The 24,230-nt window shown below is 41.1% G+C and overlaps 1 protein-coding gene across 4 annotated transcripts in view; it reads right to left on the bottom strand.

The window, feature by feature from the left end:
• The window catches only part of SPATS2L (spermatogenesis associated serine rich 2 like), a 169,436-nt gene that overhangs the window by 67,233 nt on the left and 77,973 nt on the right, over window positions 1–24,230 (bottom strand). For 3 of the 4 annotated variants that reach the window (XM_079925204.1, XM_079925203.1, XM_079925205.1), the window contains exon 3: window positions 18,525–18,585. In XM_079925204.1, the coding sequence (XP_079781330.1) occupies window positions 18,525–18,563 (39 nt within the window). In that variant the 5' untranslated portion in view covers window positions 18,564–18,585. Of the gene's footprint in view, window positions 1–18,524; window positions 18,586–22,587; window positions 22,598–24,230 lie in introns of those variants that run through there. The other variant, XM_079925206.1, reaches the window with a different exon arrangement.

Below are 24,230 nucleotides of genomic sequence, written 5' to 3'. Positions count from 1 at the left end.
TTTTCGGTTCTCACAGACCTTATCAGTGGGTGCCTCCTAACCTTAGCATCTTCTACGTCACAGCCTAAGTGTCTGGGTAAGGTGTGTCTTCTAAACGGTAAGCAACATGTGGGCAAAACCTTCCTCTCAGTCATCTTTGCATTGTCACCAAGCGCACCCCGAGTGACTAACAATGTGCACATAGTAGGTATTTAATAACTATCTGTTGAATGAGGGAATGCCAATTTGCACCTATACCAGGCTGCTCTGTTTTTTTTGACATGTCATGCTAATATTTTTATTACTTTTCCATTAATTCATATGTGAAATTGTGCTCCAGTGGGGTTTTGCTAATTGTATATAAATATGCTATAAAGCTCTCCTTCATTCTCTACCCTCTAAAACCATTTTCTTTTCACTGGAGTATAGTTGAGTTCATAACGTTGTGTTAGTTTCAGGTATACAGCAAAGTGAATCAGTTATACATATATCCACTCTTTTTTAGATTCTTTCCCCATACATGCCATTACAGAGTATTGAGTAGAGTTCCCTGTGCTATACAGTAGGTCCTTATTCAGGCTGCTCTTTTGAGTCAAAGGAATATTCTGCCAGTGTTTGGACCATCCCATCACTCTGTATTTACCATCCACAATAACAGGCAGGTGAGTCTCTGTAGACTGTGATATGACCTAAACATTATATGGTTATGGAGAATAGACATATGTTCTTTAACTTTCAATAACAGAGATGGGAAGAATATTTATGAGACTTCTGTATAATAAGATACTCATGGTATTTGTGGAGTTTTAAAAATACAAAATAGCATAGTAACTGCCTATCCTTCCAAAGCTCAGCCCAGCAGACAGGTATTGGTTGAGCCTCCACAAGGTAACAGGCACTGAGGACACAAAAGGGAGCCAGCTACAGTCCCTGCCCTAAGACGGACAGTGTAGCAGTGGTTCCAGAACTGTCCATACCTGAAAGCACATAAAACGCTGTGCTGCCTCTATGGAAAAGGCTGTAGTATCACAGAGAAGGGAGCAGTTAAGTTTGCCCAAGGAGGGGAGAATATAGAGGAAACAGCCAAACGTCGCAGAAGAAGCTTTGGAATTAAACAGACCTATTTTCTAATCTTGGCTCTGCTATATGCTAGTTCTATGACCTTGGATGAGCTGCTTAAATTGCTGAAACTTGGTTCTGTAGCTGTAAAATGAGGATATGACCTGCTAGAGTCTCAGTAAAACTGAAAAGAGATGATGCATGTAAAGTGTCTGATATAGAATTTGGCATATATTAGCTGCTCAATAAATTTTTAAAAGGAAAGGGTGGGAGCACTTACATTGGGCCATGAAGGAGAAGGGTCTCTCTAGGTATAAAGGTTGGTGTGTCTTTGAAATGGAAAGAATGTGTGTCTAGAGTGTTGGCCAAGACTTATTTGGGGGAGATTCCCCCATATACTTCCCTTCTTTAGAACCTTCCCCTTCAGCCTTGCTGAGTAGTCAGTGGACCCAAGGCTCTTCTCAATCTCTTTCTCTCCTGCAAGTTGAGTGGCACCACAAGGAAGCCCGTCACTAGGGTGGTTAACAGCACGTGCTTCCAGACTCCCCCCACCCCACCCCCACCTCCTGCCCAAGTCTCATTCTTTCATTTATTTATTTGCTAAATGCCTACTATGGTCAGGCACTGCACTAGTGGCCGGAGACAGCAGTAATAAAACAGACACAGTCACTACCAAACCTAGAGAGGAAAACAGATGTGAAATACACAAATTAAAAAAATATACAACTGCAACTCGTGCTAAGTGAGCGATATGAAGGAAGCAGAGTATAGTGACAATGATTGCAGCAGTCAGGTCTGAAAAGACAAAGTGGGCCAATCAGATTCTCTGCCTTGGCATCTGGACTATTCCACACAAAGGGAGAGAAGCCAGAATGGAGATGAAGAGGGGTCATTTGGAGCTGCCTTACTTCCTGCTTTCCTGCTTCTTTAACTTGTCCTGCAGTCCCATGAGTCCCTACCAGATCTTTAGAGTAACCTCTTTTTCACTTGCACTAGTCGGAGAGGTTTCATTTTCTAGAACAAGTAGCGAGTGCCTAGAGGCAACATTAGTAACTAGGGCTGAAAATAAAAGTAATAAAGCCAGATTACTAATCCAACTGGCAAAGGGGAGAAATGGGCGATTTTAAAGATAAATCTGGATAGAATGGGAATGACATTTCAGAGAAGAGAGGCCCATGAGCCTTGTTCACAGACCTCATCTAGCACTCATGTTGCCCTAATTATTTACTTATATGACTATTTGCTCCACTGGAATGTGAGCTTGTAAACGGCAGGGATCATAGCTGTATATCCAGAGGGCCTAGAACAATGGGTGGCATTGAGTAGATGATTCATAAATGTTCAGATAGATGAATGAATAAAAGGAAGTAGGGAGTCTAGTAAGATGATCATTGAAATATTACTTTTGTTTATCCAGCTTATTTTCCCAGTGCATCTCTGTAATTCAGCTTAATATATTATATGGTAGTAAAAAGTATTCAAGTCCAAAAATGTATGAAGCGCCTCCTAGGTCCCAGGCACTGCTGGTCCCAGCCTTGAGGACCTTGTAATCTTGGAGGTGAGCTTAATCTTATCCCCTACAAGAAGGACAGCAGTCAAACAGCCTGCAACCTCCTTTTTGCACCAGTGAGAACCAGAGTTATTTATGGGTTGCCGTTCCTGCAGCTCTGAAAGGAATTTTATAATCAGCTTTGGTCACATTTCTCAAATGCTGAGCAGTTCAGAGATGCCTTAAAAACAGCTCATCTGTGTACGTTTCGCTTCACTTGCTGGGCCACTAATATTATCTACACTCTAATGAAGGCAGTTCGCCTATGAATCTTCTTGGGGAAGAAAATATTCTTTGCAGACCAGTACCTTTGCATCATGGATAATTCTATAATTTAATTGCCTTTTCTAACATCTACTTTCTACCAGTAAAAAATATGCAAGAAGTGTTGTCATGTTCTACTTGGCTGGCTTCTGGGGAATTAACACCAGGCATATAAATCAAAATTAACTTTTTTTTTTGGCAGGAAACCAGGATTAGAAGGAATAATGAAGATTTGAAGGTGGAAAAAAGTGCAGTTTTCACAGAATTGTGGGAAGTTTAAAGTTGAGAGAATCTTACAGATAGTCAAGTAATGGCTCCACAAACTTTAAAGTATATTCGCCTGGGGATCTGATTAGAATGCAGATTCTGATTCAGAGGCTTGGGGTGGAGCCCGAGAGTGCATTTCTAATAAGTTACCAGGTGTTGGAGATGCTGACTGTCCAAGGATGTGGTGACAGAGTAATAGCCCCCAAAGGCAACCACCCCCTAATCCCCAGGAACCTGTGAATATGTTAGGCTACTGGCAAATTAAGGCTGCAGATAGAATTAAGGTTGTTAATCAAATCACCTTGAGAAGGGGAGATTATCTGGATTATCTCAGTGGACCCAATATAATCATGAGGGTCCTTATAAGTAGAAGGAGGAAGAAGAGAATGTCCGACTGACTCACTGTGAAAAAGACCTGACCAGCCATTGCTGGGTTTGAAGATGAAAGGGGGCCGCGAGCCAAGAAATGCAGGCAGCTTCTAGAGGTTGGAAAAGAAAAGAAAACGAATTCTCCCCTAGAGACTCCAGAAAGGAATGTAGCCCTGCTGACCCCTTGGTTTTAGCCCAATGAGACCCATTCAGACTTCTGATCTCCATAGCTGTAAGATAGTAAATTTGTGGTCTTTTAAGCCACTACGTTTGTGGCAATTTGTAATAGCAAACCCCATTTGTTACAGCAATGGGAAAATACTACAACAGACCACACATTGAGGAACAAAGTCTACTTTTTTCTTCCTCCTAATATGGAGCCATCTTTCCCTGTCTCAACAACTATCCTCTTTTTAAAAAAATATACCTTCCAGAGTGCGGCTCTCCCTCTCCCGCACTCCCCCTGACACACACATTTTGAGGGAATTCTAACCATTCATTCCAAGCCAGATTTCATGAGAGAAAGTGAGATGAATCTGTGTGATGAATCTGACACAGTATTTGCCCCCAAGGAGCTGACAAAACCATAGGAAAATAAGGCAACGTCATAAATAACAACTAACTCAAGGTCATTCTGACAACAAAAATCCTCTCTGAGTCTCACCTGTTCTCTATTTTTTCTTTCACTACCCTGGACAGGTTTCCTTTGCCTTTTGCCTGGACTCTGGAAAAAGCCTTCTAATTGGACTCTCTGGCTTGGTTTCTGCTCTCTCCAATCCATCTTAAAACAATCACCACACAATTCATCTCCACAGAGTGCCTGAGTGTGTTGAATGACGGGAGAATGGAGCCGGCAGTGAGACAGAATTTGAAGAGAGGAAAGACGGGAGATAAATTATGAAACAAAGTCCCAGAGGAAATGAAAGAAAATGGTATCAAAATCCATGTGGAAAAGCAAGCTTTGGAAGGGAAGGCGGATTCTTTCTCTTCCTCAGAATTCTGAGGAAGGAAGAAAGGAGAGAAAGGAAGAGTGAAGATAGAGAAGAAATTTGAGATCCTTAAGAGGACAACTGAAGGAAGGTATTTCCTCTGAGAGTTTTAGAGTTTGCCTTAGGGCTAAAATGTGGAGAAAGGTTTAGAGCTGCCTTATGGGAATGTGATAGGAAACGGCCTGGATGAATGAAAGAGGGCCGAGCTGGACTGAAGGGCCACTAATGCCGGATGGTCGCACGGATTTGTCATGGAGCCAACTGGTGTGGCTTTCCTCAACAGGCCAGAGGTAGAAGCAGACAAAAGGAAGGACCCAAGGTTATGAACTCTAAGAAACCTAGTGGTAGATCCTAGGACTCGGGGATACGGCGGCTGAGAATCATAAGGTAGATGATCAAGGCATCTGTGGGCAATGAAGGGGGATGACGAATTGGGAGACTAGGGAGAGACCAAGGGACGAGAGATCCTGTTGAGAACACAGAGCAGATGCTCAACAGAACGAGAGGATAAGAGGGGTCAATGATAAGAATGTGGCCAGAGAGGGGATGTTAGATGTTGCCAGTGCTTGGTCCTGGTTCTGCCTTCCGGTGTAATCTTTTTCCTAAAGACCAGCCCTTCATTTTTTTTTTTTTCAAGGAACGAATGTGTTCCTCAGAATTCCATCTCCTATGGAGCGGTTATGCTCTTCTGTTTTTCGTAAGCTGTGCTTCCCAAGCTTTCACCACCCTGGTCGAGCTCCTCTGAGTGCATCCTGGTGAAATGTGGTCCTATAAATGAAGGACCTTGTTCCAGAGGTGGCTGGATCAGAGCAGAGGATTGTGGGACCGGCACCTGTCTTGGTGGGGCCCTACTTAGCCATTAAAGGAATCTAAGGTGGCATTAGCACTTTCGGGGCCCTCATCAATTACGGGTTCAAACAGAGCTTACTATGTTAGTAACACACCCTGGATTGTTTCTGTGACAAGCGTCCCCCATCCTATACTTGTATAGTGACTAGAACGCAACGGGTAGGATATTGCATTCACCTTTATTAAATTTCAGTCTGTAAGTTCTGACCCATCACTCCAGTCAGCTGTTAGCTTTTAGAACCTTGCTTTCTGCCATCAAAAACAGGGAATGCATTAGCCATTCCTTCCAATTTTATATCATGTAAAACATTAGTTGCCATCATCTGTATCTTATCCGAATTGTTGATCTGAATTTAGATGGGCCAGAGCCAAGTACAGAGGCCACAGTCTCACCACAAGAACTTCCCTCAGAGTTGATACTGCTCTTAATCCACATTCACTTGTTTATTCATTCATTCAGTCAGTCACAATGACCAGACTATGCTAGACGCTGGAGTGTAGCAGTGACAGATACATTCCCTGACCTGCTTTGGAGCTTATAGTCTAAGAAGGCAGATGTTTGATAAGTGTTACAGAAGGGGAGGTAAAGGTGAGTTGGGCACCTGTAACAGGGGGACCTATCCTAACCCAGAGAATCAGGGAAGCTCCATCTGAAGTTTGTTTACACTGAGAATGAAGGGTATTAAGGCCAAGCCAGGAGAGGGAAAGGGGAGAGGAGATGAATTATTCCAGGAAGAGTAAACAGCATCTACTCAAGGACAGGACCGAGTGACTGGAAGCATGTTCAAAGGAATGAAGACCCAGGACTGTTGGAGCATTAAATGTTAGAAGGAATGGGATTTCAGATGAAGCTCGATCAAAGAGGCATGAGGCAAAGTGTGCAAGGCTCTGCGAGCCATCTTATGATTCTGTGCCTTATCCTAAAGGCGGCCACTGGAGGGACCTACTCAGAGGAGGAGTGTGATATTTGCGTATTTAAGAAGGTCACTGTGGTTTCTATGTGGATGAGTTGGAGGAGAGCAAATGGATGCCAGTTAGGATTCTAATACAGTATCGAGGGGAGAGAAAGTAGACCAAGATGGAGCAGTGGAGAGAAGGACTCACAAATTACTTGGGGGGGGCTTCCCTGGTGGCGCAGTGGTTGAGAGTCCGCCTGCCGATGCAGGGGACGCGGGTTCGTGCCCCGGTCCGGGAAGATCCCACATGCCGCGGAGCGGCTGGGCCCGTGAGCCATGGCCGCTGAGCCTGCTCATCCGGAGCCTGTGCTCCGCAACGGGAGGGGCCACAACAGTGAGAGGCTCGCGTACCGCAAAAAAAAAAAAAAAAAAAAAAAAAAAAAAAATTACTTGGGGGGAAGTGACTGATTTGTGTCGCGAGGAATGAGGAAGACGGAAGGTGAAGGAATCTGGATGACTCCTGGGTGTCTGGCTTGAGCATTTTTGTAGATAGCACTGTCATTTCCTGAGAAAAGAAGTAGTGGTGAAAATGGAACCTTCTGCTTGAGGGGGCTGGGGGGCATCCACGTCCAGACATCTACAGAACAGTCGAATCTGTGAATCTGCAGCTCCAAGGAAGAACTGAGCCAGGGATACAGATTTGGGCACTGTCAGCATCTAACAGTGGTTCTCAGCCCTGGCTGCAAACTGGAAATCACCTGGTGAGTTTTAAAATGTACCTACATCCGGGTCCCACCTCAACCAATTAAATATGGGCCTGGACATTCACTATTTTTTAAAGTTTTCCTAGTGGTTCTAATGTCCACTCTGAATTGAAAACCGCGAGTGAGAGATATAAGGGGAGGCTTGGAAGCTAAGGGATAGTGTGGAAAGAAGAGAAAAGAAGGTGCCTACTAGGACAGACCTCTTTTCAGGTATAGCTGCTCACCTATTTACTAATTTACCTGCATGCAAACATCCACGCCTCTGTATTATTTAGGCAACATCGTCATTTTAAAAATATCAGTTCTAGTTTGAACAGTTTTAATTTTTGAGAGGGTATTCCAGTTATTTAGTGCTGCATAACAAGTCACCCCAAAACTCTGTGGCTTAAAACAACAATCAATTGTAATTTTTCAACGTTTCTGTGGGTCAGAAGTTCAAGAGGAGTTCAGCTAAGTGGGTCTACCTTGGGGTCTTTCATGCAGGCAGAGAGAGCAGCTGGTATAGTGGGGGAGGTGCAGCTGAGGTCCGGCTGGCCATCTCTCTCTTCATGTACTATTCTCAGGTCTTCTCCACGTGGTCCTTATGGGCTAAGTCTGGGCTTCCTCAAAGCATGGTGGCCTGAGAACAGTCAGATTGTTTACATGGCTGCCCAGAGTTCCAACACAAGTGGCCCAACTAGTGAGGAAGAAGCTCAATCACCCACTGTGAAAGCCACAGAGAGTCACTTCCTTCCACTATCCTGGTCAACCAGTTCCAAAAGCCTACCCAATGTTAAGGGGAGGGGCTCAGACCCCACCTCTTAATGGGGGAGATATTTTATAGCCATTGAAGAATACAATCTGGCTCAAAGGGTTAAAGCAACAACAACCCAGACTTCTTTCCATCAATTCACAGTCCTTACTTTCTCAAGTCACTGAGCATTTGAGGGCAGAAAAAAAAGCAAATTAAGGTAACAGTTACAATACTAAATGAAAACTGATAGCTTAAAGAAGTTATATAACTTCTCTAATTCCTAGAAATAAGCCTGATAAATTGACTTGTTGAGTATCTGATACTTAAATGAATGCTTCTCCTATGTCAAGAAATAGTAAAATTAAAATCAGATAAAGTGTCTTAAATGTTTTAATTTAGTCCATGACACATTTTTCATATCAGAATTCTCATCTTTAATCTGGCACACGTAGGTTTAATGTTTATCTCAAATGGTTGCTATTAGTAGCAGCTGCCCTTCTAATCTATATTAAGACAAGCAATGGACTTAATACACATTTCAGTCACTTAGCTACTAGCATGTATTCAGTGTATACCTGCACGTTCTCCATAACTGTGCTTTATTCTTCTTCATATTTTCCCAGAACTACCAGTTAGACCTGCACATAATTTAGGTAGGGTGAGCCTCTGAGTCCATTGGAAGTCTATTTTCAGCCAGCCTTTTATACCCACACAGTATTAGGACTTAGGTAAATGTTCTGTTGAGCTATTTTCTCTGATGAAATCCATATTTGGATTTATTAGTGAAGACAAAAAGAAAAAGGGAATTTTATTTTTACAAGGCATTTTGGTTTTGGTATTTTAATCAGAATAGTAAGATATTTTTAGTTTATCTTCTGCTTCTAACTTAGAATATTCAGTAAAAATATTTCCTCACTTACTTTGGAACTTGAGGGGGGAAGCTAACTGTTGACATCTACTCTCCCTGTTGGTTTTTTCCCCCTGCTCAGTCACAAAACTCTTCAGATAAAGAGTACCATGAAAGTACAAGTCACTATTACCCTTTAATCAATACCAAATAAGGGAGTTAGTTACCTCTTAGTCAATACCTGAACAAAGGAGTTTGGTTAATCTCTAAATTATACCAATCTTGGGTATTTCTTCACTGTGGCATGAAGGAAGGAGGCCATCTCACCACCATGGAAACCAGGAACATGCTCTCTCCTTAGGGCAAGTGTTGTTGTTCACCCACATATCATTTTTTTATTTTAACAGGTCTGACCAATTTAAAAAAGCATGGTGACTTTACATCAGTAAACATTATGATCTGTTTGACCAGATCTTGTTTTCCCAATGATTTTATGAGCTTGTTTGCTTTTTCTCTAAGGGCAGTAAAAAGGGTTAAAACTAGTTTGTGGATTCAGCCTTAGTTGAATAGCTACAATTACAATTTGACCCAATAAAAACATCAACCAAGCATGAACAAATGTCCATGGATGAGTAGGTAAAGAAAATGTGGTATATACACACAATGGAATACTATTCAGCCTTAAAAAGAAGGAAATCCTCTCACATGCAACAACACAGATAAACCTTGAGGACATTATGCTAAGTGAGATAAGCCAGACACAGGACAAATACTGCATGATTCCACTTATATGAGGTATCTAACATAGTCAAACTCACAGAAGCAGAGAGTAAGAACAGTGATTGTCAGGGGCTGGGGGAAAAGGAAATGGGGAGTTGTTGTTCAATGGTATAACGTTTCAGTTATGCAGTTTAATTAAGTTCTAGACATCTGCTGGGCAATACTGTGCTGGAGTTAACAACACCACAGTGACACTTAAAGAGAATAATCTCCTGTTAAACACTCTTACCACAATTGAAAAAAGAAAAAGGTTAACTTTAAAGTATAGCATTGCTCCTCAATCATCATTTCAGTACAGTTTTGTTGATAGTTATCTTCAAGAACTGAGCAGCAGAGTTCTGAAGGGTCTGTAGACAGGGAGGCATCAGAAATGACATACCAGTGAGCCATAAATGTACCTTATAAATAGTTTAATCAAATTTATTTAATTTTTTTTTTTTTTGCGGTACGCGGGTCTCTCACTGTCGTGGCCTCTCCCGTTGCGGAGCACAGGCTCCGGACGCCCAGGCTCAGCGGCCATGGCTCACGGGCCCAGCCGCTCCACGGCATGTGGGATCCTCCCGGACCGGGGCACGAACCCGTGTCCCCTGCATTGACAGGTGGACTCTCAACCACTGCGCCACCAGGGAAGACGCTTTTTTTTTTTTTTTAAACGAGGAACCTCAGTTCCTGGACAGGTTGTGTACCACATTCAAATTGAGGCAGCGATTTGTATCAGGACTAAGGCTGCCCCCAGGTTCTCTGATCCATGATACAGTTCCCGTTTTCAGTCTTTTATGGGGCCTGTGAGGTGGAAAAGACCATGGATTCATCCAATATTAGAGCTGGAAAGGATTCTGGAGATCCTCTACATAAAGGAGACCCCGCATTTGGCGGATAAGGAAACTGAAGCCCCGTGAGGTTCCACAATGTACCAAAGGACACACAGTTTTTCAGTAAAATTAATGTCCCTTTGTTTCCTTAAATGTGGTTAGAGAGTATACTTCTGATAGAAAATAAGACTCCTAAATTATCCTTTGCCCTAGAAGTTAAGACGACTCCCTATACTAGTGGCAGTATGGCTCACCTTGCTAAGGGAAGGGAAATTCTAGAGTTTGTATTTTAATTTACTAATTAACAGAGGTTCTTGAAATTTTTATTAAAACATTTTAAAATCTCATGCTTTCTCTTATATGATTGAATTCCAAAATAGATATTTCAATTTCCTTTTTAAACATAAAATTTTGTTATACTCTCAAATATTGTGGTGGCACAGAAATCTCCCTCTGTGGGAAACAGCGTTGACTGGACAGCCTAGCTACCGTCCCTCTGGGTCCACCCAAGCCTCACTCCACCGAGGATGCACCCAGTCAATGGTTCAGGTAGGGGGTGCTAGTGAAAGCTCATTTCTGAGGGATATGGGAGCTCCCCAGCCGGGGAATGAAGGCTCCCCATCGACCTGCACAAACCTTCTTAGAACTGCACTGCCCAGGGAGACTCTTCTCACCCAATTTTTTTTCCCTTCTCCTTCTTTCAGCTACGGCAGACCTGCATGCTTGGCAGTCTGCAGACTCTCCCTGCCCGCACATCCTTCCCCCCCTTTCTCTTTTACAAGCACCTGCCTCCACCCCCAAGGCACCTCTTTTTTTTTTTTTTTTTTTTCCCAAGGCACCTCTTAATCATCTAATCCCACCTTGGCCTCTGCTCTTGGAGACTCAAAAGAACACAAATATGCTTTTTCTAATTACTCCCATCTTTTCCCTACTGACATTCTAATGCTCGTCCCAACACAGGGAGGCATGCTCCACTTTCTTCTCCTTTCTTCCTCCTGGCTGAGAATCACCATTATAGAATCTTGGCTCAGTTATTTGACTAAATATTGATTAACAAGTATTTTGGGGGCATAAATTCTATGATATTACTATTATAGGAGCTATTGAGTACACAAATAAATTGAAAACCCATTTGTGCTTATAAGGAGCTTGTAATCAAGTTGTGGATAAATCACAGAGAAAAAGTTGTTTTAACATAATAATAATAATACAAGCAGTATACTGTTAAGTGGTGACTCAATCAATCTACCTAACTACCTATCTAATCCATCTGGATAGATTTTTTTTTTTTTTTTTTTTTTGCTGTACGTGGGCCTCTCACTGTTGTGGCCTCTCCCGTTGCGGAGCACAGGCTCCAGACACGCAGGCCCAGCCAGCTTTGCGGCATGTGGGATCTTCCCGGACCGGGGCACGAACCCGTATCCCCTGCATCGGCAGGCAGACTCTCAACCACTGTGCCACCAGGGAAGCCCCATCTGGATAGATTTTTAATGCTCAAGGTCAGAAGAGAAGAAACCATTGCAGCTTTATCATTTTTTTAAAAAAATTGTAAAAAGTGGATAATTTAATATGAAGGATCATTGTGAAAAATAACTAGAATATTGGTAAAGTACACATAAATTCCAAGGGATTGCCAACAGAGGTAACTTTTTTCCTGTCACCAGAGGTTTTAATTTTGACATGCTCTTGTATTGTTTAGCATTAACCCTCTACCTCGTATGTAACTCTCAGCCAGAGTGCAAAAGGGTCTATGATGAAAGGCTGGAAGCAGCGGGGGCGGGAGGGCAGGAGAAGCAGAACAGAAACACTGTGAATTCCAATTGTGTAGCTTGGGGAAAAAAAACAATGTGATGCTAATCCTACAATAGTAAATTTCTTCTTATCTGCAGAAACTGATGCTGACATTTCCATTTATTCATTCAGTTCCTTTAGACTCCTTGTCAGATCTCTTCTAGTTGCCAAGCAACAATAACAGCAGTTCTGTACATAAGCGTTAGGCAATAACTATTGCCAATGTTTCTCCGTTCTTTGAAAGGGAAATTTAATGACCCTTTCCTATGAGAAAATGATGACAAGAACCTATTCATGGTGAAACCTAAAAGCTGTGTGTGTGGTTTGTGTTTTTGCTGTTGGAATCCAAGGACTGGGCTAAACTGACCTAAACACTCGTACAAAATCATGAAATTAAGATTCGCTCCAAAGCTTGCATGGTTTGGTCTTTAAAAACAACTGCATATCATTAAAACTTGTCCCACAGCCCATAAAATGAGTTCACTATTAAATGGAGTTAATATTTTAAAGATGCTTGATGATGGGTTTCTTTTGTACTTTCTCTGATCCTGGTAAAAATCTCTTTAATCAAACTCTTGGGTTTTTCTGACAGTACTCCCCCACATAAAGACTTGAACCATATTTCAGTACTTTATAAAACATAAATCAAGACAGTTACAGGAAAAAATAAAATAAAATGGGACATCTGTCCACCTGTTGAGGACAGACTCCAGGACACAGAGTCTATGTCAGTCACCTGCACAAATGTTGAGATGGCCCCTCCCTGTTCCCACGGTGGACGAAAGGTTCCTCTCCCCTTGTCTAGTCTTCCTCCTCCATTTTAATGAGTCTATATGAATATTGTTTACAACCCAATTTACCTCCATAACTTTAACAGCTCAAAAAGCTATTCATAGGGCTTCCCTGGTGGCGCAGTGGTTGACAGTCCGCCTGCCGATGCAGGGGACGCGGGTTCGTGCCCCGGTCCGGGAAGATCCCACATGCCGTGGAGCGGCTGGGCCCGTGAGCCATGGTCGCTGAGCCTGCGCGTCCAGAGCCTGTGCTCCGCAACGGGAGAGGCCACAACAGTGAGAGGCCCGCGTACCGCAAAAAAAAAAAAAAAAAGCTATTCATAATAAGTGGCACATTGCAGGGAGGATATTATAGACTAAGTGATTCCCCATTTCCATATCATCATATTTTCTAATCTCACTTATTTTTTGTGAGGCTCAGCAATAGCTATAAAAGTTTTAAAAAGTCAAGTCCAGTTTTATGTTCTCTCTCTCTTGCGGGTTTTTAATTGTGTTTTCTTTCTAATCTCAGTTCTATGTGAATTTATATTTTTAGTTACTAAAAAAACATTAACTAAGGCTCCTTTTCCATTTTTCAATTGTAAAATACACAGATGAGCTCCCCCAGATCCTTTATAGTTTATAGGATTAAGAGCTCATAAAGCAGCTCTACTTTTATTACTGTATTTGATGATTTTGTCAGGTAGGTTTTGTTTTCATGTCCAATCTACAGATTAGAAAACTGAGGCCCAGAGAAGTTAAGTGACTTGCTCTAGGCTGCTCAGCTAGTAATCAGGGAGCTACTTATCTCTGCTGCTGTCTCCAAACTCCAATCTCCTTCCATGACTTTACCTTGCTGGAGATCACTTCCCAAGCATACTTGGTGTCCTACAGTGGCTTAAGGATCGCTTTTTGTTGGAATTAATTATCAGACCATAACTAGACATTCAGCAAATATTATTTTGTAACTCCATTTGTAATCCCGTTTTACAAACAAGGATCCCCTTGGCTTTCCGTCACCAAATTGTACTGCTGAATTGTATTCTATTTAAACTGATTTACAATAATGCATGAAAATATCTGACTGAAAATGTTATTTCGTGCATGACAGTTCCAATAATCCTTTCTAACTCAGTTGAGAATTACATCTGAAACTTTATAAATCAATTTAGGTTGGTACCCTAGTGCTTCACATGAGAATAATGTAATAGTCACTACTGAGCCCTATCCTCAAATCATCTACGAGGTTCTAGTGTTAAATCTCTTTAAAAAAAATCCGTTACTTAGAAAAGAGCTGTAGAAATTGAATTGGCCCTAAATATAGGATCCCTGATTAGCCTGAAGATTTTGTTCTGGTATCTTTCCTTAATAAAATGAGATATGGAGATTTTTTTCTTTTTTTTTTGGAGGGGGTACAGTGGGATATGACTGGTTACTCACCAAAGGACCTCATCTGTTATTGGCAAAACCTACCTGAGACCACCAGTATTTGATAACCATCTCATAAAGACGCTGCTTTTCTGCAGAACCACAGGTAGTCAACCTAAGTAACCTAAGCTTGTTTTTAGAAGCAATTTAAAACTTGCTTTATTTAATAGCAAAGAGAGTACTAAAATGAGATGACACTTCCATTAACCTACATTTCAGTTTTCAAGAAGGCTTGAGGTTTTGCAAAATATCGTGAATGGGAAATCTGTCCCTAAAGAATGTAACGATTCAAGCAGGCGTGTTCATTCATTCGTTATCCATTCATTTATCTAACTCGACCTGGGGTCAACTATGTGTCAAACCCAAGAGTACGAAGATGAGAAAGGCCCAGTGCCTGCCCCCAAGGAGCACACAATCTCCCTTGGGGAGACAGACCACTAACCATCATGGTATGGAGGCAGAAGGCAGAGAGCCTCACTGAAGCACAAAGGAGAACAGAGGAAGGGCCAATAATTCAGGAGGGGCAGGAGGGCAGAGAAAGGAGCCATCTGAAAGGCTTCCTCAAAGGGAGGTGAGTGAGGGTCGGTCCCCGTGGAGGATGTCCCAGAGAGAGGAAACTACCTTTGCAAAAGCCTGGAGGCAGCAACATTCATGGTCAGGATGGCTCTGTTGAAGGGAGAGTAGAGAAGTGGCTACTGATAAAGGTGGAAATGTAAACAGGGTCAGCTCACACAGAGGATGGATGTCACACTCCTAAGGAGATCAAACTTTGACTTCAAGGATATTTCCAATTTAAATCCTTTCAGTTATAGTCCAATAATATAGAGATACTTTAAAAGAGTCACAAAGAGTGTCAACTGTAAATTTCAGTTGTCTTGGATATGAGAGACCTTAAGTTAAGCTGCATGAGGACAGAAATGATTCTCTCACCCAAGCACCTCTTCCTTTCCAATTCATCCAACAGTGGACCCACTAGAGATAACTGATGAACTCTTTTCACTGCAAGACTTTTACTGAGTATTTAATTTCCCACAGTGCTTGACTAGCTAGTGTATAAAAACACCATACGGATCTGTTCTCACATCTTTAAAAGCTTATAATTTATAACTTAAGACATAACAGTTATTATTCTTAATTTTCAGAACTAAAATGTCATTGCTGTGTGACAGATTGGGAAACAAACTAATCATAAAAAGGCCATAAAAGCTAATCACTAAAGGAAATAAAAGTACGAAAATAAATCAATGTAAAATTAAAAATGATCAGAATTTTCCGTTGTTTATTATGATTTATTTTATTGAGCTGAGAAATCTATTAACCTTTTGATACGGGAAGATGGAATTTACTAACTGAGTTAGAGGAGCTTTACTTCCATTGTCATGCAGATGGATAATATTTACAACTTAAACATCACCCTCTTTCAAAACGATGCCAACATTTTGATAAGTTACTGAAGTGCAATGGCAAAAACACCATCTCCTGTTACTCTTCGTACGTGTACGTGACACTGGTCATGACAAGTGGATGAATGTGGCGCCTGAGCCCATGCAACGGAGCATTCACACTGAACCTCTGTGGTCTGTGAGATCACGGATCAGCCTCCTTCCCCATTTTGGCTCGAGGCCACCTCTGTTTTGAATAAGACACTCTATCTGCTTGAGCCTATCATATTGGTCTGTCCACTGGCCATGTTTTGCAGGGAATCAATTACTATGACTGATTCTTTAAAGTGCTTTTCCTTCCCATAACCCAACTTTAGGAGCTGTTCAACCCATCCATCAACAGATATTTGGAAAGGGGCCAATATTTGGTCAGCACTGTGGTGCCGGACCCAGCTTCTCAAACTGGGAACACACAGTCTCACCCGAGTGTATGACTGTGAGTCACAGAGAACATGAAGCCACAATGTAAAAGGGCCCAGACTTCTGCCACTGTTTGCTCAATGGTCGATAAGTGAAAACAGTTCTGTATTAACATAATATATGGAATATATTACGGAATACAATGGATAAAAAAATTGCATCCATTTTTAAGATCACACAGAAGACTCCAAAGAAATTATATGTGGAAGTTGGTTTTGACCATGTCCCAAAGTAGCAAGTTTGTTCTTCTGTGCCCTGGGGTTATTTTAGTGGAAAACTCTGGGAAGCAGTAATACAGTGGAAAGAGCATGAGCTTTAGAACCAGACAGAGCTGAGTTTGAATCCTTGCTCTTTCATATTCCCTGAGACTCTGACTTTGACCAAACCACTTTATCTCAAGCTTCTGTGTCCTCATCAAACAGAAAAGTTATTTAATATGAAGATCTATAAAATAAGTAGTACAGCAGCTGGCAAAGCTGGGGGAGGTTTTAAAAATATACCATAAGTCATGTTCCTGCTTAATTCCTTTCAACGGCTACTTTTGCCCTTTGAATAAAACCCTACATGTTTCTGTCTCAGCTTCTAAACCTTCTGGGGCACAGACCCCCTTTGGCAGTCTGGTGAAGCCTCGGGGGTCCCTCTCAGAATAATGTTTAAATAAAACATACACGATTACAGAGGAAACCACTCATATTGAAATAACATTAAAATATTAATAAAAAATTTTATGCTACAGTAATGTACGTGCTTCTCTGTCAATATCAAATAACACAACATAGCGGCACGTTCTGTAATTACAGTAATTTTGAAGTAGTGATGAACAAACAGCTCTTCAGGATATCTGCAACAAATGTAATTTGATATGAAGACACCTGTGATTTCTAGTTGTGAAAGTCACAGGTACTCCTGCTACTCCTGTGGGTTGTTTTTCTCCCTTGCCTAGATTCATGATTGAAGGAAATGCTAAATTTCATTTAGATACGAGTAAAGATGAAAATTCATGTTTGTTTTCATCCAAGTTTGTGAAACCCTGGCTTCCACCCCTGGATGCTGTGGAGGTTGAGGAGACAGGTGAAGAGTCAGTATTCTACCAATTCCGGTTCCCGGCGTACTCTCTGCCCTCATCTCCCATCACCATCCCTCTGCCTACCACACTCTGGCCACACCGGCCACTCAACCACTAGCTCTTCAAACACCATGAACTTCAGTCTTCCTCAGGCACCTGCTTTTGCTTATCTACCTGGAATGCTCTGTCCTTGGATCACTGCATGGTGTTTCTTTCCTGTTTTCTCTATCTCAGCTCAAATATCACCTCCTCTGAGAGGGCTGCCCCAATCAACCCCATCTAAAGTAGCCACCTGCCCGTGCCGCCCTGCTGTATTTTCCTCATCGTAGACATCACTATATGAAATGATCGTGTTCATTTATATGTTCTTGTGTTTACTTTCTGTTTCCCTGCCTTAGAAAACAAGCTCCATGGGAGCAGGAACCTCATCTACATGTTCAGTGCCACATCGTCAGCATCCAGACAGTGTTTGGGACAAAACAGGAGTCTGCTACATCTTGGCTAAAGGAAAGAAAAATTACTGAGGATTCCAGTAATGTTACTTCTCTCATCCTTCACTCAGGGTTTTAGGCACTGTGGGGATACAAAGAGATGAAAGACAACCTATGGCCCCCAAGTAGTTAGCCTAATGGAGGTGGGAGGTGGCCCTGTGGGAGGCTGGAGTGAGTTCCAGGTGAGGCTCTCTCACTTTGCTGTGTGACCATGGACGAACCCCTTCCAGGGCCTCAGCTCCCCTGGTGCCAGATGAATGGCTTGGACAAATTTAACTCCCTGGTCTCATGGGGTCTACAGTGTATGATCATTTAAGAGCTAACAGTGCAAGGGAGCATATATGGCAAGGGAGGGGTTGTGACCCTAAGCGGAGAAAATTCACAGAGGAGGACAAGACTTGGAACGGCTCTGAAGTGCACTCAGCCTCCAACGAATAACGACGAGGGGGGATTTTCAGAGTCATGAGCCCTCAGTGTTGAAAGAAACTGTAAAGGCTACCCAGCACGACCACTAGGGAATGCTTTGGATATCTCTACGAGACTGTTTCTGGAGATGTAGCATAATACCCCCGCTCTTAGATGGAACCCAGCATGGTGGCTAAGAGTATGAACTGTAGAATAGCACTGCTGGGTTCAGATCCCAGCTCTGTTGCTTCCTAGCTATGTGACCTCAGGCAAAGTACTTACCTTCTCTGTGTCTCAATTCCATCCTCTGTAAAATGAAATTAACTACATGGCATTATAGTCAAGACTAAATGAGAAAATGAATATAATATGCATAACACCCATTTAGTAAATGCTACTTATGATTCTGTGGAATGGTTTTCTCGTGTGTCAAGCTTACTATGTATTCTCCCAAACCATTTTTCCCTTCTTCCATTATAATTGAGTTTTTACTAGCTAGAGACTACAGTATCCAGTTTGGAGTATCTGCAAGCCAATATTTAACTATACCTTACCTTTTCCTTGACATTCACATGAGTATTGAGTTCAGCCATCTTGCTTCTAGTGGAATAAGCCCTACCAAGAAGGGGAAAAAAAAATGATTAACTTTAAAGTTTTAAAATTGATTTCTCAATGTGTTATTTTTATGCTCTCTTCCAATATAGTAAACAATTTCATTCAGCCATAATCATAAATACCAATTTAGAATATAAAAATACTTTCAAGCTAAGCACTTGTCTTAGATACGCTCTAAAAGCATGTTATGATAACTCCAGACGACAATGTAAAATATTTTATTCATACTGTACCAACATGGAAAATGACAAACACAGATGGGTATGCGCCTAAACTGTGTTTCTTATTATGTAGAAGAAAGGTGGTCAAAAACGGTGAGAGGAGGAGAAGTGTACCTATTTTAACTAAGCATTGTCATCACAATCTTTACTGTTCCAATGTTCTTTTTAGTCTCTAGTCAATATAGCAAACACTGATTGAGAATTTCCTGCACGTATGTAACTACACCAAAACACTCCAGGAAGAAACAAGAGAAAGGTTCCAGATTAAAACATAAGAAACACATAATAGTTTTTAAACTTGCGTTTTCACTTATCAATATATGAACATTCTTCCAGATCAACACATATATACCTGTATCGTGTTTTTAATGACCATAAATTCATGATCTGTAGTCTCAAATGTACTCTTAAAACTGCCCATAACCCTTCTGTTTTCCTAAATTCTTTAGGTTTTCGGCCTTTGGTGTCCAATCTTCTTTGAAAAGTTGCCCACTATGAGAAGATCTGTATTCTTAATATCAAGCTGTGGTGTTTTTCTTCTTCTCATACGGTCTAAATCTTTTACCATTATTATAGAAGCTACATCTTAAGTCTTTAATAGTTTCAATCTCTTTTTGAAATAGGGCATAACTGACTTACAATGGGCAAACAGATTGGTTCAGAAGTTAGCAGCTAGACAGGCCGAGATATCAATATATTACCTATTTGCATGTTTAATGCTTTTTGTCAATCAGGAACCACTGAAACTCTTTCTTGTATCCTTTTTGACTTTGGCTACAAAGAGTGTATCTAGAATTGATAACATTTCAGGGATAACTTGCAAAAATTCTCTGATTTCTCCCCACCAAAACTTCTTTTAAGCCTAGGTCTTAAATAAAGCATAAATTCAGATCCATTACCTTTTGTTGATTCAGGATGAAAGCTTGGCAATATGTAATCTTAACTCTATTACCACTCAAATAGGAATCCATATACTATTATCTACTGTATTATTAAATATTAGAAACAGTAAAATTTTATTTTTACAAGTTTCCAAATGACATTGCCACTGATACATGCATTTGGGCACGGTGGCAGGGGAGACCCTGCATACTCAATCCCCAGTAAGACAGCTCCTTCCCATATACTCTGCAAAGAGTGCCCATCCCACTGGATACACCTTCCATTTAAATAACGCTTCCCAATGGTAAATGCTATATCCTCTGCCTTGGCATAAGGGAGAAAGTATATAACGTTAGCTGGCAAATAATGTCTGAATTTCATTCTCACTATTCTTGCCCCTGAGAGTTACTAGTAAAAGACATTAGGATTATTTTCTGACTATCCATAACAGTGAATAGAGATGGTATGTGAAGAATAAGCACAAATAATCAGGTGTTTTTGTTTACAAGCCATAGATGTGAAACCTTTGACCAGTCATCACAATGCCTGCAAGATAGTCTATAAGCATGATATCTGAAGACATTTGAATGGTTGATTTTCTTATTCAAATGGAAGTTCTGGCATTATGTATACATACACTGCGTATACATAGATTTTTCTATATGTGATAGTGTATGTATGTATGTGAGAGAATGAGGATGGGGAAGACAGAGAAAAGAGACACAGCCTGCAGCTATGGAGGGAGGAAGGCTCAAAGGAGACAGCAGCACTTGGGGCAATTTGTTAAGATGGATCTGAGCCACAATTCCTCTCATTAGACTGGATTAGCTACATCTTCCGGACACATCTACTCCTGCCATAATACATGTGTGAAATCTGACAGAAAAAGCGTTTTGTTTTTGTTTTGCTTTGATGTCTAGGATTTGGGTGTGCAGCATTTTCTAAAGCTGGAGTGTTATAATCTATAGAGAAATCAGGGAGGAATTCCACAGAGGACAGAAAATTTCTGAGATCTGAGTAAGTGGCAGCACTGAATGGTGAGCTAGATTCATAGGAATATATATATTTCCTTGGCAATTCCCTTTCTCATTGCTTCGGCGTCTAAGTCAAGGAAGACTCTTCTTTGGTTGTGATGCCAGTAAGATTGATTACAATATTATTTTTATTGTGGAAGGAAAAGGCTGGCTGTGAGAGTAGAATGGGGCTATTACAGGTTCCTCAGATGGGAAGATAAGATAAAAATAATTCGTAGGGAGCTCTTCTTTGTCCATTTTACTCTTTATTTTCCCCCCTGTGTGCTATCTCTACAGGCAATTCCTTCCAGCTGGATTCCTATGGCCTTTGCACATCGAGGCTTTCCACTGGCTAGTATGTAACAGAGAGATTGGGAAATCAGCTACAGCTCCAGTTATGGAAACTAAATGAAAGATTTCAATATAAATAGAAAATATATCTGATTTGCCTTAAGAATTAAGAATTTAAGTGGCTAGATAGTTACATTGGGTTCTATTGATAAGGACAAACAACGGGGACAAGGTTGACCTTCAGGGTCAAAGGCCCTTCCTGAGTGTCCACACCTCAGATTGGCACTAGCCCTTCCAGAATATTCAGAAGCACACCTCGCCCTGGCATGGCATCACATGCCCATTACCTTTCCTCTGGCTCCCTCGCCCCTAGGAAAATGAAACTGTGCTGTGCCCCTATTCTTCTGGGATTCTGTTCTCTGCTATGAACTATATCGGGACAGCCAGATCCACTTAATCTGAATCTCAACTGTTTAACTTAAATAGTTAAGGAACTAAAAAAAAAAAAAAAAATAGTTAAGGAACTTTTCCTTTAAGAAACAATATATTGTCACCTCCTCCTAAATGACAGGCCCAGAGTTCAGCAACTTGAAACTCCATCCCTCAAAGCTGCAGACCCTCTGGGTTAACCCGAGAAGCCTTTGATGCTGTGAGTAAGTTGACATGTTTGGGGCCAACGGACCTCCTATTTCCTTCTCATCACGCTTGGTCACCATGCTTGATGGTCTATCTCTAACATAGCTTGATCTCGAGAGCTTTTAAGTCCATAAGAAAGGTACAACGATCTCTGACTTCTTGGGGGAGAACCTGTTTCTAATTCCTATTATCACTACAATTGTTCTTAGAACAGACCAATTACTGGGGCCTAACTATTCAAATCCACACATACATGTCCCAAGCATATAAATAATCAATAGAAAATGAAGACAGACAGAAATACAAGTCCTGATATTGGTGCAACATTTTAATAGCTTAGGTATTGTTTGAAATGTTTTCCCTATAATTACATCTCAGCTTTCAGTAATAACATTACAAATATACATATACATCATCTAAGTTTTACATATATCCTAGAGAAAAATAAAGATCAAGGAAACTGTTGACTGAAATTTTATTTAGGAAATCTCAGATTGATCTCTCACCTCAGTTTAGATATATGTTCCATAGTCAGAAACTTATTAGGAAAGATGTCAATCCCAAAGAAAAGCATTTCACCATTTATCTATCACCAATATATCATCTATACACATCTCCAGTGTAAAATTAATAATCCACAACTATAGTTACCATCAAACTGAACTTACTTATGCAAAGATCTTAATAGGTATTAATGCTAGTCAGAAAATCTATTAGTTTGTAAAAAAGAAATATTCTTTATGAAAAATACACCTGAATAGTGCAAATTCCAGCACATACATTTGTTTCAGTCTTTCTAATTAATACAATTCAGAGAAGTTTAATATATACCGCAATCTGATCAACTACCAAACTAGGAGTTGAAAAAAGATATGTATATGTTTATATTTCTCATGCAATCATAAAAACTATAAAAAGTTAAAACAGTATATTGAAATGCCAATTGCTTTCTGACTTACCAATCTCCGTTTTCCCTCCTGTTTCACTATGTAGACAGTAATAAAGTTTCACTTTTGTTTCTCTGAAACCTATTACTGCTCTTAGACTGACTTTCCTGTTCTCAGATGTCATATCGCTTTTCTTGAATGGAATTTAGAGAGCCAGAGGAAATACATAAGAAAAAATTTAAAATAATGATTTTCACAATTTTTTTCAAGGTCATTTATGCAAAGTTTTCCCATTATAAAAAAACATAAAAATAGAGAATGCCAGTTGGTATGGCGGGGGGGAGGTGGAGGCCAGAAAAAAGAAACTTCCTCGGGTCATTTTCTTGCAAAGTCAGATTTGAATGCGGCTGGTCTGAACCAGAATGTCCTGGGAGCGTAAAATACATCCTGGATTTCAAAGGCTTGCTACAGAAAAGGAATGTAAACTGTCTCAGTAGATTTTTATGTCAGTGGTGTGTTGAAATGATAATATTTGACATGTTGAGTTAAATAAAATATAACATTAAAATTAACTTCACCCATTTCTTTTTACTTTTTTAATGTTACTACTAGAAAATTTTAAATGGCCTATGTTGCTTACATCGTACTCCTACTGGAAACTGCTGTCCTAGAGCAGTGGCTCTTAAAGTGGGATTCCCAGAGAAGCAGCAACAGCAGCATCTGGGAACTTGTTAGAAATGTAAATTCTCTGCCCCTCTCCAGAAGGAGTGGATCAGGAAGCTCTGGGAGGGGGGCACAGCAGTCAGTGCTCTAACCCGCCCTCCAGGGCATTCAGACACACGCAAACCAAACTGTGAGAACCACTGCTTTATAGTCTCTGGCCTGGGAATATTAAGAATGGGCCACTTCCTTGATCCCAATCACCACACACAACAAACAGATTCTCCAGATGCCTAGATGGATAAATGGGTGGGGAGCTAGTTTCGTTAGGGAATGGTCTTTTCACCAACATATTAATAATAATAATAATATGGAGCACTTAGATTGTGCCAGGCACTCTGCTAAGTGCTTGACACATATTTATCCATTTAACCCTCATACCCCCCATAAAGTAGGAACTGTGATTATCTTCATTTCATACACGTGAAAGCTGAGGCACAGAGGTTCAGTAACCAACCCGGGGTCCCACGGTAAGTGGCAGGGCCAGGACTCAACCCCAGGCAGTCTGAAGCTCTGGAGCCCAGAGCCATTGGGCTGATAGCACCTCAAAAGCATCATAAACAAGTCACGGGGCTCATTGTATATGAATTGCAGTAAGAACTCTGCAAGGAGAATAAAACCGGTCCCGGGTGCTGCCTTCTCCAGCCGGTCAGGCATGTGATGCTTTGTACATTCGCAGGGCACACAGACTGCAGAGCAAAGCACTAAACTCTCACAGGAATGGGAGGGAATGTACCTGTTATAAAGAGATGGCTGTTTTCCTGCGGCTTCTACCTCAGATGAGAATGTTAGAAGCTTCATTTAGTGGGCCCTTGACCAACAAGCTGCTTTCCTGGTCCTACAACGTTGCCCAGAGGCTCCAGGACATTTCAGGGTCTAATGTTTAACTACTCCATCTTTCTAAGTTAAAGTAATTAAAGTGTCTGTGTATTTGATTTTGGTACAGCCTAGACAGTGTTGTGATCACATAGATCCTGAGACATTTTCTCATGGCT

Source organism: Stenella coeruleoalba, assembly GCF_951394435.1.
Source record: "Stenella coeruleoalba genome assembly, chromosome: 6".
Taxonomy (NCBI): domain Eukaryota; kingdom Metazoa; phylum Chordata; class Mammalia; order Artiodactyla; family Delphinidae; genus Stenella; species Stenella coeruleoalba.
Note: the sequence above shows the minus strand (reverse complement) of the source record. Positions and strands in the feature narration are given on the sequence as shown.